The sequence below is a fragment of the Eschrichtius robustus genome, chromosome 13 (assembly GCF_028021215.1).
Source record: "Eschrichtius robustus isolate mEscRob2 chromosome 13, mEscRob2.pri, whole genome shotgun sequence".
Classification (NCBI taxonomy): Eukaryota; Metazoa; Chordata; class Mammalia; order Artiodactyla; family Eschrichtiidae; genus Eschrichtius; species Eschrichtius robustus.
Window position 1 is genome coordinate 696,955 of NC_090836.1, and position 13,053 is coordinate 710,007.

General features: G+C 47.6%; 1 protein-coding gene and 1 pseudogene across 4 annotated transcripts in view; one reads left to right on the forward strand and one right to left on the reverse strand.

Annotated features, from left to right (window-relative positions):
* Positions 1 to 50: 50 nt before the first annotated feature.
* Positions 51 to 13,053, reverse strand: part of BCL2L13 (BCL2 like 13) — a 69,176-nt gene continuing 56,173 nt past the window's right edge. For all 4 annotated transcript variants that reach the window (XM_068559673.1, XM_068559670.1, XM_068559671.1 and 1 more), the window contains one exon: positions 51 to 2,146. In XM_068559673.1, the coding sequence (XP_068415774.1) occupies positions 1,400 to 2,146 (747 nt within the window). In that variant the 3' untranslated portion in view covers positions 51 to 1,399. The remainder of the gene's footprint in view (positions 2,147 to 13,053) is intronic.
* LOC137774620 (AP-1 complex subunit sigma-2 pseudogene) lies at positions 10,271 to 10,794 on the forward strand (annotated as a pseudogene).

Here is a 13,053-nt window from a genome sequence, read left to right on the forward strand (position 1 = left end):
TAATTAAAAAAAATAAATTTTAAAAAATAAAGCACATTTAAAACATCAAGTTTTGGTGATCAGGATAGGTAAAGTAATTTTATTACAAATTTCAGGATTTAAAAAGTAATCTGTTACATTTACTAGGATAAATCTGAGATGACCTGTCTCAAGCACGTGTGTCCCGTCAGTGACACTGACCTCAGGCATGAAGAGACGCGGTCCCCCCGTGAGGGACGCGGTCAGCGGATGAGGCTACGCTGAGTCTCCACGGGCACGTGCTGACCGTGATCACTACGGTTTGTCACTCCGGCATTTGGGCCGTGACGAGCTCAGTGTAAGCCTCCGTTACGGAACTCTGAGAGCCAGGCTAGAACCCCAAGGGCAGCCTCTCTTTCCTGCTTTTTACTTCAGTGATATTTAGGAGACTGTGTACTGATGGAGAGTTATGATTCCCTGGCCTGTAAGCCCACGTGTGGAAACCCTCATCACCCGGCAGAGACCGCTGAGGAGCGGCCTGACTGGGAAGGAGGCTGAGGCCAGAACCTGGGAATCACGCTAGTCCAGGTCACGGACAGCGATGCCAAGCAAGAGGGACGCTGCCGGCCGGCGAGGCCCCGTCGGCTCAAGGCCGCGCACAGACAAAAGGGCTGGAAGCAGCCTCGATAGGCCAGCGAAGCCACCCTCCAGCTTCCCAACGCAGAGACAAACTTGCCCCGTGGTCACGGGCAGGGGCCCCGGGTCTCTTCTGTCTTGTATGTTTAAAGACTAAAGGCAGCATCTTTACAAGGGGAACTGTGGGAAGCATCGGGTGAGCCCTCTCCACGGGGCCTCGGGGCACCCTGGGGCGAGGCGGGCAGGGCAGTACCTGAGAGGCGGCTGAGACCCGGCAGAGCACCTGGGCTGCGGGACTGAGGGCGGGAGGAACAGAGGCGCCGAGAGCCTCCAGGCAGGAGCGCGCCAGCAGCCGAGGGGCCCACAGCCAAGCCCTCCTGCCTGGGGGTCTCCCCCCCAGGTGCCCCCACGGGGACCCTCTCGCTCTGAGACTGTGGCTCTCACGGGACAACGTTATCCCCGGGGGACGTTTGGCAACACGGGGAGACACGTGGGGTGGGGTTGTCACCACTGGGGAAGGCGCTACGGGGCTGGTGGGCGGAGGCTGCGCACCCTACACCTGGGAGCTACCCAGGGGCTGCGGACGCCAGGCAGGGGGCACTTCACACACAAGACCCTGAACCTGGCAGACCAGCGTGCGCAGCCTCCAGCTCAAGCCCTAACACGTGGGTCGGCCCCCTGCCCTGCGGACCCAAGTCCTCCTGACCCCGGAGTGTCCAAGGGATATCCAGCCAGCTCCTGGCAGCTCCAGTCCGGTCGACACAACTAAAACCTTACACCTTTTTGTCTTCTCTCTCCGAAAAATCTACTTCCTTCTCAGAACCAGTGCCAGCCCAACTGCCACCGCCAGGATGGCAACGGCGGCTGCCCCTCCGAAGAGCAGGAGGGACTTGCCCTCGGGCGGGGGGCCAGCTTTCTCAGGGCCGCCCGGGGAGGGCCCTGCCCCCAGCCCCCCCTGCCCGCGGGCTGCCTGCTCTCCGCCCGGCGGGGCTGCTGGGGGCTCCACCGGGGGCTCCAGCGGCGGGACCCCCTCCTGCTCCAGTTCAGCAGCTTCGGACGCGGCCGCTCCCGCCTCTTCTTCAGCAAGTTCCACGAACAGAGATGTCGTGGGACTGGCTGTCTGGCCGGCTGACCCCTCGGGGCCAGGCTCCCCGGCCGCCATCAGGGCAGGGGCCGCCGCGGCCGCCGCCTCCGCGCCCTCGGGAATCTCCTCCTTCTCCACGTGCACGATGTCGGAGTTGGAGGAGTTGTTCTCACTCTTCTCTCCAGCCCCGTTGCTGTCCAAGCTCTTGACTTCTTCGGGGTCCACCGTGACCTGCTGCCACGACTCGGGACCCAGGGACACCGGTGGGCTCTCGGTGCGCCAGCTCTGGCTGCTGGACAGCGACACGGGGAAGCCCTCGGCCTGCCAGGACGCCGTCGTGGTTGTCGGAGACTCTGGGGGGCTGGCGAGCGTGGAGGCGCCACTGGGCAGGATGTAGATGTCGTTGCTGTCCTCCGCGGCGCCAGCGGGGCGCTCCTCGTCCTCCGGCTCCAGGGTAAAGACAGCGCCCTAGGAGATGAGGAGGGAGGTCAGTGCAAAGAAGGGGAAACAGATCTAAAATAAATGTAAATCTGGAGGCAGCCCCTTTCCTAAACTGAACTTCCAGGGATAAATGCATTGTTTAAACCTACAGTTTTTGGAATGAACGTGTTTGCTTGTAGACCAACACAGAGGAAGAATTTTTAACAAGACAGTCCTCTGACCAGTTTCTTCAAAAAGCAAAAAGCTGATTTATATTCTATTCAATTTATACACATTTAATGCAATAAATAATGCAACACAGCGGAGAAAAAGGCAGGCAGTTTGTGCCCTAGGGATCTATCACTTGGCCGGGCTGGTGCCATCAGGAGCCCAGACGGGGAAGGACGTGTTTTGCTGGCAGCTGGGGAGGTGTGGGAGCCTGGCGGAGGGACGTGTGAAGAGCGGGGAAGAGCCACGGCCCAGCAGAGGCCCAGAAACGTCAGCCGGGGACAGGAAGCAGCCTGCCGTGACCAGGGAGGTGCCGGCAGCAGACGCCATGGCCCTGACTCAACGGCAAGGGAACGGTCATCGGCCACTCGGTCATGGATGAAGCCGCCCCGACGATGGGGAGGGTGCGGGGGACACAGGCCTCCCGCCCTCCTGGCGGCGGGAGCCACACAGCAGCAGCACGGCCACGGGGGCTCCAGGCTCTCCCTGCGGGGGCTGTGTCAGCTCCGGTCACTAGGAAGAACACGACTCAATTTTAGTTCTTGACAAATTCACCATCTAGACGTGAAGACCCACACAGGAGGCACACATTTCACCGCGACACTGGCAGCCCTAAAGCAGGGGATGCACGGGGACCACGAGGTTCGTGGCGGAGACAGACGGGAAGTCACCCAGAGTCTGGACGACACCCGCAGATGCTACGGAGTCTGCAGAGCAAATGCAAGCAAACTAATTCCCACTTCATTTTGTGATTACGGCCGCCATTTATATGAAGCAGAATAGTTCTGTAATCAAGACCAGAAACTTTCCGGTCACACTCGAGTTATTTGGAGATAAGGAATATAATCCCTTGTGTTCCCTATCCTTAGAGTCACATGTGCAGCCCCTTGACGGCGCTGCTCCTCAAAGGGAGGGCCTGAGGGTCAGAGAGACCCACGCGCTCACCAATAGGAACTCCCTCCAAGGGCTAAAAACAGAACCTCTTAACAGCAAGAACTGGTTTAAAAAGCAAAAGCAAAACAAAGGAACCATAACAAAACAGGTAAAAATTTTAATCCTCAGAAAGGAGACCTTTGCTACTTTTTATTTAGGGCTCGAAGCCAAAACAAGTGAAGTGGAAATTTCACAAGTTGCATCGTGAAGAACTGAGGGAAAAGTTAACAAACTAAAACAATTTAGCGTAAAACTCCTGCTCTCTTTATTTTTAACAGCTCAAAGCTGAGAGTCAGGAACATTCTTTGTCCCGTATCTGGAGGACTTCTTCATCCAACCAAGATACTGGATCAACACGGTTGTCAAGCGACGACTCTGGGGGACGATATGGCCCAAAAGCCAGTCAGACTTAGTTGCCTTTTTCCTTGCTGTCATGGACTCTCTACCTTACAACTTATTTCTGTATTTGGGACGTGATTATTTTAATGACGATTCACCAAAAGTTTTGTGCTTTTATGTAAGAAGTTTTAAAGAAAGAACAGATGACCATTGAGACTTTCATTCCTGGTCATCTGAAGCAAAAACATAAAAATAGAGGCCTCTCCCTTGACAATTACTGTCATTAATGAAGACCAGGCTTTCAATAAAAGATAAAGCACTGTTCTGGGTAATACTTTACCTAAAACTTAGCACATTAGGGGACTAACATCTACAACTAGCCTTAGATCCATTCCAACAATTTAAATAATTTTTAGCACAAAATATGTATATTGCTGGAAACAGCTATCTCTTTAGTCCCACTGATACAAAAAACAGAAAGGAGTAACTTCAAGGGCTCAAAAATATAAAACGAATTGGGACCAACTAGAGTTTAAATATGCATGAAGGGGAAACTCCATGGTGGTCTGGTGGTTGGGACTCCACACTCTCACTGCCAATCCTTGGTTGGGGAACTAGATCCTGCAAGCTGCACGGCGCGGCCAATAAGTAAATAAATATGTACAAAGAATCAGAAAACTATGTTTTGTTTAAACAGATGAAGCCCAGAGAGATCAGGTAACTTGCCCAAGGTCCCTCAGCTGCTGTGAGAACTGGACGTCAGTGTCCTTTTGAAGACTTTACTGAAATTAATTCATTTCACTTTCACAGATAAGGAAACTAAAGCAACTGAGATGGGTAAGTAATTGGCCTGAAGTCCAAAGCTGGGACTGGATCTAACCAGGCCGCTTACCTGCAGGGCCCACGCTTTCGTCAACTGTGCTCCCCTAACGCTCGAGCCCAAGGCTCCCCCTCAACCCCGGACTTCCACACTGGTGCTTTTCCTGAGTTTACAGCAAGAAGCAAATGGAAAAGGTTATTCTTGGTGTTTTCGTCAAGCAAATCCACAAAGATATGTTCATGAAACCCTTCAAAGAAAAAGGGAAGTAGAGAAGAAACTGAAATACAGAGGTAAAGGGACTCTTGTAGAATAAACGTAAGATAAAATGTAAGCGTAACCTTGGTTTTAGTGGTAGGAACGAAGTAAAAACAGCTTGGAGGTCACTCAAAGAACCATTTCAAAGTGTGCAGCAGTGCTTCACCACGTCTGTATTAACCACATTTGCTTCGAGTTTTGTTTTGGTTCACACCAGTTACAAATTATTCTGCCACTTCAAGCAGTGTTTCACACGCAGGGTCACAGCTGCTCCAGCTGAGGACGCCGGGGCCGACTCCCAAGACCCCACTCACTCCCTGGTAACTCAGAGACCCACGTCCCCTGGCGTGTACCAGCCAACCCTTATCACTACGATCTCTCTCTCAAGTATTCACCGGAAAAGACAAACACAGATACCTTGCTTCTCTACATTCAGTCAAACAGGGTACTAACGACCAAATGCCTCTTAGATCGCTATTAACCTAAAATAAGAAAAGAGAGGGAATTCCCTGGTGGTCCAGTGGTTAAGACTCCACACTTTCACCACCAAGGGCCCAGGTTCGATCCCTGGTCGGGGAACGAAGACCCACAAGCCATGCGACGCGGCCAAAAAAATAAAAATAAAACAAAAACAACAAAAAACCCCAAAGAAAATACTGTGAGAGAGACTCAGGGAAGTAACTTTCCACCTAATGTGATGACCAAGATCACAAAGAATACATTTTAAACACAGTGCAGTACACACGCACACTCACACATAAAACAGATCTCATGAAACACTAAACCAAACGCTTACTACACTGAAACTACTTCAGTTGCAAAACCCACTTAACTGATTTTAGATCACAAACTATGTGTCACCTCCCACACTCTGTTCTAACCAGTTCTGACCTAAAAGTTCCCAAGAGACAGTCTTCAAACGTCCTTGATTAAAACAAACAAACAAACATAAACTTTTTGAGGTTTGCAGTTCTTAAAACAGAAATGAGAAGCTTCAAGTCGGAAAAAATAGACAAAAATTAATTTTATTCAAACTATTTAATATTATTACAGATGACATTTCCCCCAGTAATCTTTTATGTAATCTAAATGTTTCACAGTAAGTATTTAGGTTAGCACATGCTGCAGGAGAAAACCCAGGAGAAGCCCGCCCCGTGGTGGCCCCTTGCGGGCTCGCAGGCCTGGCAGCGGGGGGTGGGGGGGTCGGCTGTCCCGGCTCACACCCGGTTGTGCCTGACTGCTGCCTGGCAAAGACAGTCAACATCAAAACTCGAAGGAAACTTCAATCAGACTCGAGAAGAGGAAAAACACACACTCTTAGGGACACATCTGAAAAGCTGATATCGTAAAAATGTAATGTTTTCACAGAACACTTTCACACCATCACTTTTGTGAGCTACAGAAGCTGCTCTTCCATACTGTAATTGATGAAACTGAGGCTCAGCGAAGTTAAGTGAATTCCCCCCAAAACTCAGGGCTAATATTTGGGAGAGCTGGGGCCACAAACAAATTGTGACTCCAATCTCAACTCCTGCTCTCTGGCCGGGGAAAAAATAAGGTAGAAGGCAAGCAAACAAGCGGGCGTGCACAACCCCCCCCCCACCCCCGCTACCCTGCAGTCCCAGTACCAACAGCAGCAGAGTCACTCTCCGCTTCTCTCTCTGGAAAGCTGGCCTCCAGCGGACATGTGCTCCTGACTGCACCCCAGCGACCCCGGCCTCCTCCTGTCCTCCGACCCCCATAACACAGCCACCTCACAGCACAGAACATGCCACCCCGTCCTGCCCTGAGCCCAAGGAGGGCCTATTTTACTCAACTTGTGGTAGCAGCACCTAGCGGAGGGGGCACAACATCCGCAATCAGTTAAGGGTTATTGGGTAGAAAACCGACACTGTAACTGAGGAGCGCTGGGGGCTCAGTGTGCACAAAACTGAGAAGCAAAACCTTCCGAGGGACTTGCAGGTTCCCTGTGGAAGGACTTGGACGTCTCCACTCCGCCCTGAAGTGGGTTAAAAAGCTGAATGACCAGAAAGCTCAAAGACTGTAAGAGAAGAGAGGTGATGCCACAGGGCAAACTGCTGCCCCGAGGCTGGAGACGGATGGGCGGGGCTGGGGGTCACCCGGGGACCAGTCCCAGGGAGGCCCTGCAATTCGGAGATTCACCTCTACCCCCCTGCTCCCTGCTCCTGGGTGAGCGGGAAAATGAGCCCTGATCTTCCTGACAAGCTGTGCCCTCAGGGGGAACCAGTTAACCACAGCCTAACTGCCCGAGAGGAAGGGAAGTTCCCGCTGGCAGCCCACTCCAACCTTCCAGCCCTGCCCCCTGTAAGGGAGGAGAGAGACACAGAAACTGGCCAAGTTCACGGGGGGCACAGGCTCGCCCACAGAGCCTCGTCACCGGACTCCAACGCGCCCGCCACACACCTCGCCACCACGCCACTGAGGCCTATTTACCTTTTACCCAGGACATCATGTCTGGCTATCCAGAAAAAATGACAAGGCAAACCAAAGGGAGACGAAAAACACGCACACATTTGAAAAGATGGAGCAAGTATCAGAACCAGACATGGTAGGGATGCTGGAACTATCGATCAGGAATTTAACACAATTATGATTAATTTGCTAAGCGCTCTCATGGATAAAGTAGACAGCACACAAGAACAGATGGGCAATGTCAGCAGAGATGGAAATCCTAAGAACCAAAAAGAAAAAAATGCTAGAGATTTAAAAACAACACTGAAACAGAAAGGAAGAATGCCCCCCGCTTTTTTTTTGGCCATGCCAAGCAGCTTGCAGGACCTTAATTCCCCAACCAGGGACTGAACCCAGGCCCTGGCAGTGAAGGTGCCGGTCCTAACCACTGGACCACCAGGGAATTCCCATGAAGAATGCCTTTGATGGGCTTATTATTAGATTCCACACTGCTAAGGAAAGAACCTCTTAGCTTGAGGATGTCTCGAGAGAAACATCCCAAACTGAAAGGCAAAGACAACAAAGATGGGGGAAAGAAAACAACAGGACATCCAAGGACTGTGGGACAACTACACAAGGTATAACACACACACCTGGAACACGGAAGGAGAAGAGAGAAAGGAACAGGAGAAAAATATCTGTAACGATAATGACTAAGAATGTCCCCAAATTAACGTCAGACAGCAAACCACAGATTCAGGAAGCTCAGAGAACACCAAGTACAATAAGTGTCCCAAGAACTACGCCTAAGCATGTCATTCTCAAATTACAGAAAATCAGAGATAAAGAAAAAAATTCTGTGACAAGTCAGAGGAAAAAATATCTTACCTAGAGAGGAACAAAGATAAGAATTACATCTAGCTTCTCATCAGAAACCAAGCAAGCAAGAAGAGAGTGGAGGGAAATATTTAAAGCGTTCAGAGAAAAAACCTACTGACCTAGAATTCTGTTCCTGAGAAGTTATCCTTCAAAAATGAAGGAGAGGGTGTGGAGAACAGGGAACCCTCCTGCACTGTTGGTGGGAATGTAAATTGATACAGCCACTATGGAGAAGAGTATGGAGGTTCCTTAAAAAACTAAAAATAGAACTACCATACAACCCAGCAATCCCACTACTGGGCATATACCCTGAGAAAACTGTAATTCAAAAAGAGTCATGTACCAAAATGTTCACTGCAGCACTGTTTACAACAGCCAGGACATGGAAGCAACCTAACTGTCTATCGACAGATGAATGGATAAAGAAGATGTGGCACATATATACAATGGAATATTACTCAGCCATAAAAAGAAATGAAATTGAGTTATCTGCGACGAGGTGGATGGACCTAGAGTCTGTCATACAGGGTGAAGTTAAGTCAGAAAGAGAAATACCGCATGCTAACACATATATATGGAATCTAAACAAACGGTACTGATGAACCTAGGGGCAGGGCAGGAACAAAGACGCAGACATAGAGAACGGACTTGACGGGGAAGGGTAAGCTGGGACGAAGTGAGAGAGTGGCATGGACATATATACACTACCAAATGTAAAACAGCTAGCAGGAAGCAGCCGCATAGCACAGGGAGACCAGCTCAGTGCTTTGTGACCACCTCCACCTACAGGGGTCAGATAGGGAGGGTGGGAGGGAGGCTTAAGAGGGAGGGGATATGGGGATATATGTATGCATATAGCTGATTCACTTTGTTGTGCAGGAGAAACTAACACAACATTGTAAAGCAATTATACTCCAATAAAGATATTAAAAAAAGAAAAATAAAAATTAAGGCAAGACATGTGATCTTAAAAAAAAATGTATTAAGTTGTACAAGAATATACAAAAAACCATTGAATTATACACTTCATATGGGTGAACTGTGTGGTTGTGAATTATATCTCAATAAAGTAAACTATTCACACACACACACACAAAGGAGAAACAAAGATTTTCTCAGACAAGCAAAAATTGAAGGAATTGCTAGTAGACATGCCTTGTAAGAAATGTTAAAAGAAGTTCTTTAGAGAAGGATAATGATATAAGTCAGAAACGCAGATCTACACAGAGAAAGGGAGGCCACTGAGGAAGAAGTAGGTGAAGGGAGAATAAAAACTTTTTTCTTATTCTTAATTGATCTTCCAGATAACAGCTGCTCAAAGTAATAATAGCAACAATGTATTCGATTATGTGTGCTTATACAAGTGACATGAATGACAGCAATGATACAAGGGATGCTCTTACAAGGTACTCACTCACTCACAGTGCTTGTGAAGCAGTACAGTGTTACCTGAAAGTGGACTTGGATTAGCTGTAAATGTATATTGCAAACTGTAGGGCAACCACTTAAAGAGGTAAAAAGAGAAATGTAATGGACATGCCAAGAAAGGAGAGAAAATGGAAACATATAACATCCTCAATTAAAACCACAAAAGGCAGAAAAAGAATGGGGGACAAAAACAGGAACAAAGAATAAGGGCAACAAGTAGAAAACAATGACAAATATGACAGATATTCATATAATTACATCAATAATTACTTTGGGGCTTCCCTGGTGGCGCAGTGGTTGGGAGTCCGCCTGCCAATGCAGGGGACACGGGTTTGAGCCCTGGTCTGGGAGGATCCCACATGCTGTGGAGCAGCTAAGCCTGGGCACCACAGCTGCTGAGCCTGCGCTCTAGAGACCACGGGCCACAACTACTGAGCCCGTGTGCCACGACTGCTGGGGCCCGCGCACCTAGAGCCCGTGCTCTGCAACAAACAGAGGCCACCGCAGTGAGAGGCCCATGCACTGCAGCGAAGAGTAGACCCCGCTCGCCACAACCAGAGAAAGCCCATGTGTAGCCAAAAATAAAAATAAATAAAATAAATAATTTAAAAACAAATACAATTTAAAAAAAAAATAATTACTTTGAACATCAATAGTCTAAACACACCAACTACAAGAAAGACATTGTCAGACTGGATGAAAAACAAAGATCCAACTGTCTGCTGTGTCTAAGAAACTCGCTTCACGTAAAGACACAGACATGTTAAGAGTAAACTGACCACGCAGACACTCATCAGAGGCAAGTGGGAGCAGCCGCCAGCCAGGCCCTCTCTAGCTGTTGCCCGCGGCCGCGAGCCAGTTTACATTGCTTTTTCGTCATGGGGGAGTTTCAACTGCAGAAACGGTACATCCCACTATCAGACAAAGAGAAAGAAAAGATGACAAGAGAAACTGTTCAAACCATTTAAGTACCAAAACCTAAAAGGTGCAGCTTTCATGAGTGGCAAGATCAGAGGAAGGTTCACAGAAGACGTGCTCATCTGTGTCTCTGCTGTGCCACTGAGGGTCAGGACAGGCACTAAGGACCCTGGAAACAACCCACTGCTACCTGGAACAACTTGACAAGGACCTTGGCTGTGCACGTGAGCTTGATATCATCCTTAATTCTGAGAAGGCTTACTGTATTTTGGATGGGTTTCCTTTGGGAGGGGAAACATTCAAGAAAAGTGTCCCTAAAGCAAGTGAGCAGGCTGATCTGGTACAGGAGCCACGTCATGAGTGCTTCAATGTCCCCGTGGACCAAGTGACCACTCATCCTGTGTGCGGAATTCACAGAGGAAACAAAGCTGATATGCTGATGAAAGAAAATATCCTCAGCTTGGTGACTGATTATCTTGTATAATAATAATAGAACATTTCAGGGACTTCCCTGGTGGCGCCGTGGTTAAGAATCTGCCTGCCAATGCAGGGGACACGGGTATGAGCCCTGCTCCGGGAAGACCCCACATGCTGTGGAGCAGCTAAGCCCGTGAGCCACAACTACTGAGCCTGCGCTCTAGAGCCCGCGAGCCACAACTACTGAAGCCCGTGTGCCTAGAGGCCGTGCTCCGCAACGAGAGAAGCCACCGCAGTGAGTAGCCCACGCACTGCAATGAAGAGTAGCCCCTGCTCGCCACAACTAGAGAAAGCACGCACACAGCAACAAAGACCCAATGCAGCCAAATAAATAAATAAATAAATAAAATTTTTAAAAAAAACAAACAACATTTCAGAACCAACACCTTTACAATTGTAATTTTTTTCCCTGTTCTTATTCCTCTTTTCTGTTTTATTTTCGTTCTATATATGATCTTGATATAGCTTTTTCCTGCTCACAACTGGTTTAATTTCTTCTTGAAAAAATATGACCTATGACTGTTTTGAGTAGTACTGCATATTAAAAACACACGTATCATTTATAAACCACCTGTGATTGATATTATAAGAGGAAAACCTAGCAATCGTTAAAATGTTTACCAAAGAAAATATAGCTGAAATGTTAGGTCGAATACTCAGTGCCATAATATAGTGTGGTTTGGTCTTCAAAGTGTTGGGGAAAAAACCCCTACAAAACTATATTTAGTTGATTATACTACAGTCTATATGAGCTAATGTGTTCTAATGTATCACATAAAAGTGTATTTGGAAATAATATAAGAAAGTAAAGTCTGTACTATTATATAATATTTAAGGTAAAACACTCACAGCTTTTAAGAAATTTGTAATGCCACATTTACTGAATCACATTTATGCTATACAACGATACCGAACAATCCCTTGAACTATCAGAAAGCTATGTCAGAAAAGGCTTTTCCCCAATATCTATTGCTCAACAGTAAGCCACCCTCTCAAAGTATTAATGAGGTTTATTTATATAGTTAAAATTCTAATATTGTTTAAATACTAATATTTTACTATTTATTGTTTTATAATCTAGTAAGTCTTCGTTTAGATACTTAATGCTTTGTTAACTATGGTTTTATATTTCTGAGTATTTAAACCTTTAATTTGATCATTGTTGTGTATACTTTTAATGAAACATGGGGGACTTCCCTGGTGGTCCAGTGGGTAAGACTCTGTGCTCCCAATGCAGGCGGCCCAGGCTCGATCCCTGGTTGGGGAACTAGATCCTGTATGCATGCCACAACTAAGAAGTACGCGTGCCACAACTAAGATCCCACATGCCACAAGATCGTAAATAAATAAATAAATAAATAAATAAATATTTAATGAAACATGGAACATATTTTATTATAAAGGGGAAAGTACCAAATACTTCACTGTTTATATCTAGAGAGTTTAAAGCCTGAGATAAGAAAGCTATCATTAAACAACAAATTCAAGACATGCTCAAACTGGTTTACCACTGAAAGAAGACCTGTGAAAATATGTTAGGCAGGTATGCAGATCGGTTGTCTCCATCCTTACCATTCTCACTGTACATCACATCTGAAGCACCCGGACGGGTCATCAAATGAGAAATTTAGCATTATACACTGACAGCACTGGAAACACTGGTCTTCACATTTCCATTCCCCTCTCTCCCCCTCGCAGCCCTGCAGCATGTTATTCACCTGGTTTTAATGCTACATAAACATTCACTGTCTCATGCCTATTTGCTTTGGATGCTGTGTGCCGAGCTGTAACAAGATGTTGTTTCTTTTGTTATCTGTATACAGCTGCTTGCTTTAAATTATTAGATTCTCAGATAGCTTTCCCTGCATGTCTAAAATACAAATCCTGCATGTTAAAGGAAAGAAGGAAAGGAAGAAAGGAAGGGAGGGACAGGGAGTAGCTACATTAATTTCACACAGAGCAGACTTCAGAGCAAGGAAACTTATCAGGGATGAAGAGGGGTGTTACATAATGATAGATGGGTTAAACCCCCAAGAAGATGTAATAGTCTTTGATATGTACACACCTAACCAAAGAGCTGCAAGAGGAACAGATGAATCCACCAAGACAACTGGAGACTTCAGCACCCTCCATCAGAAATGGACAGATCCAGGGGCCTCCCTGGTGGCGCAGTGGTTGAGAATCTGCCTGCCAATGCAGGGGACACGGGTTCGAGCCCTGGTCTGGGAGGATCCCACGTGCCGCGGAGAGGCTGGGCCCGTGAGCC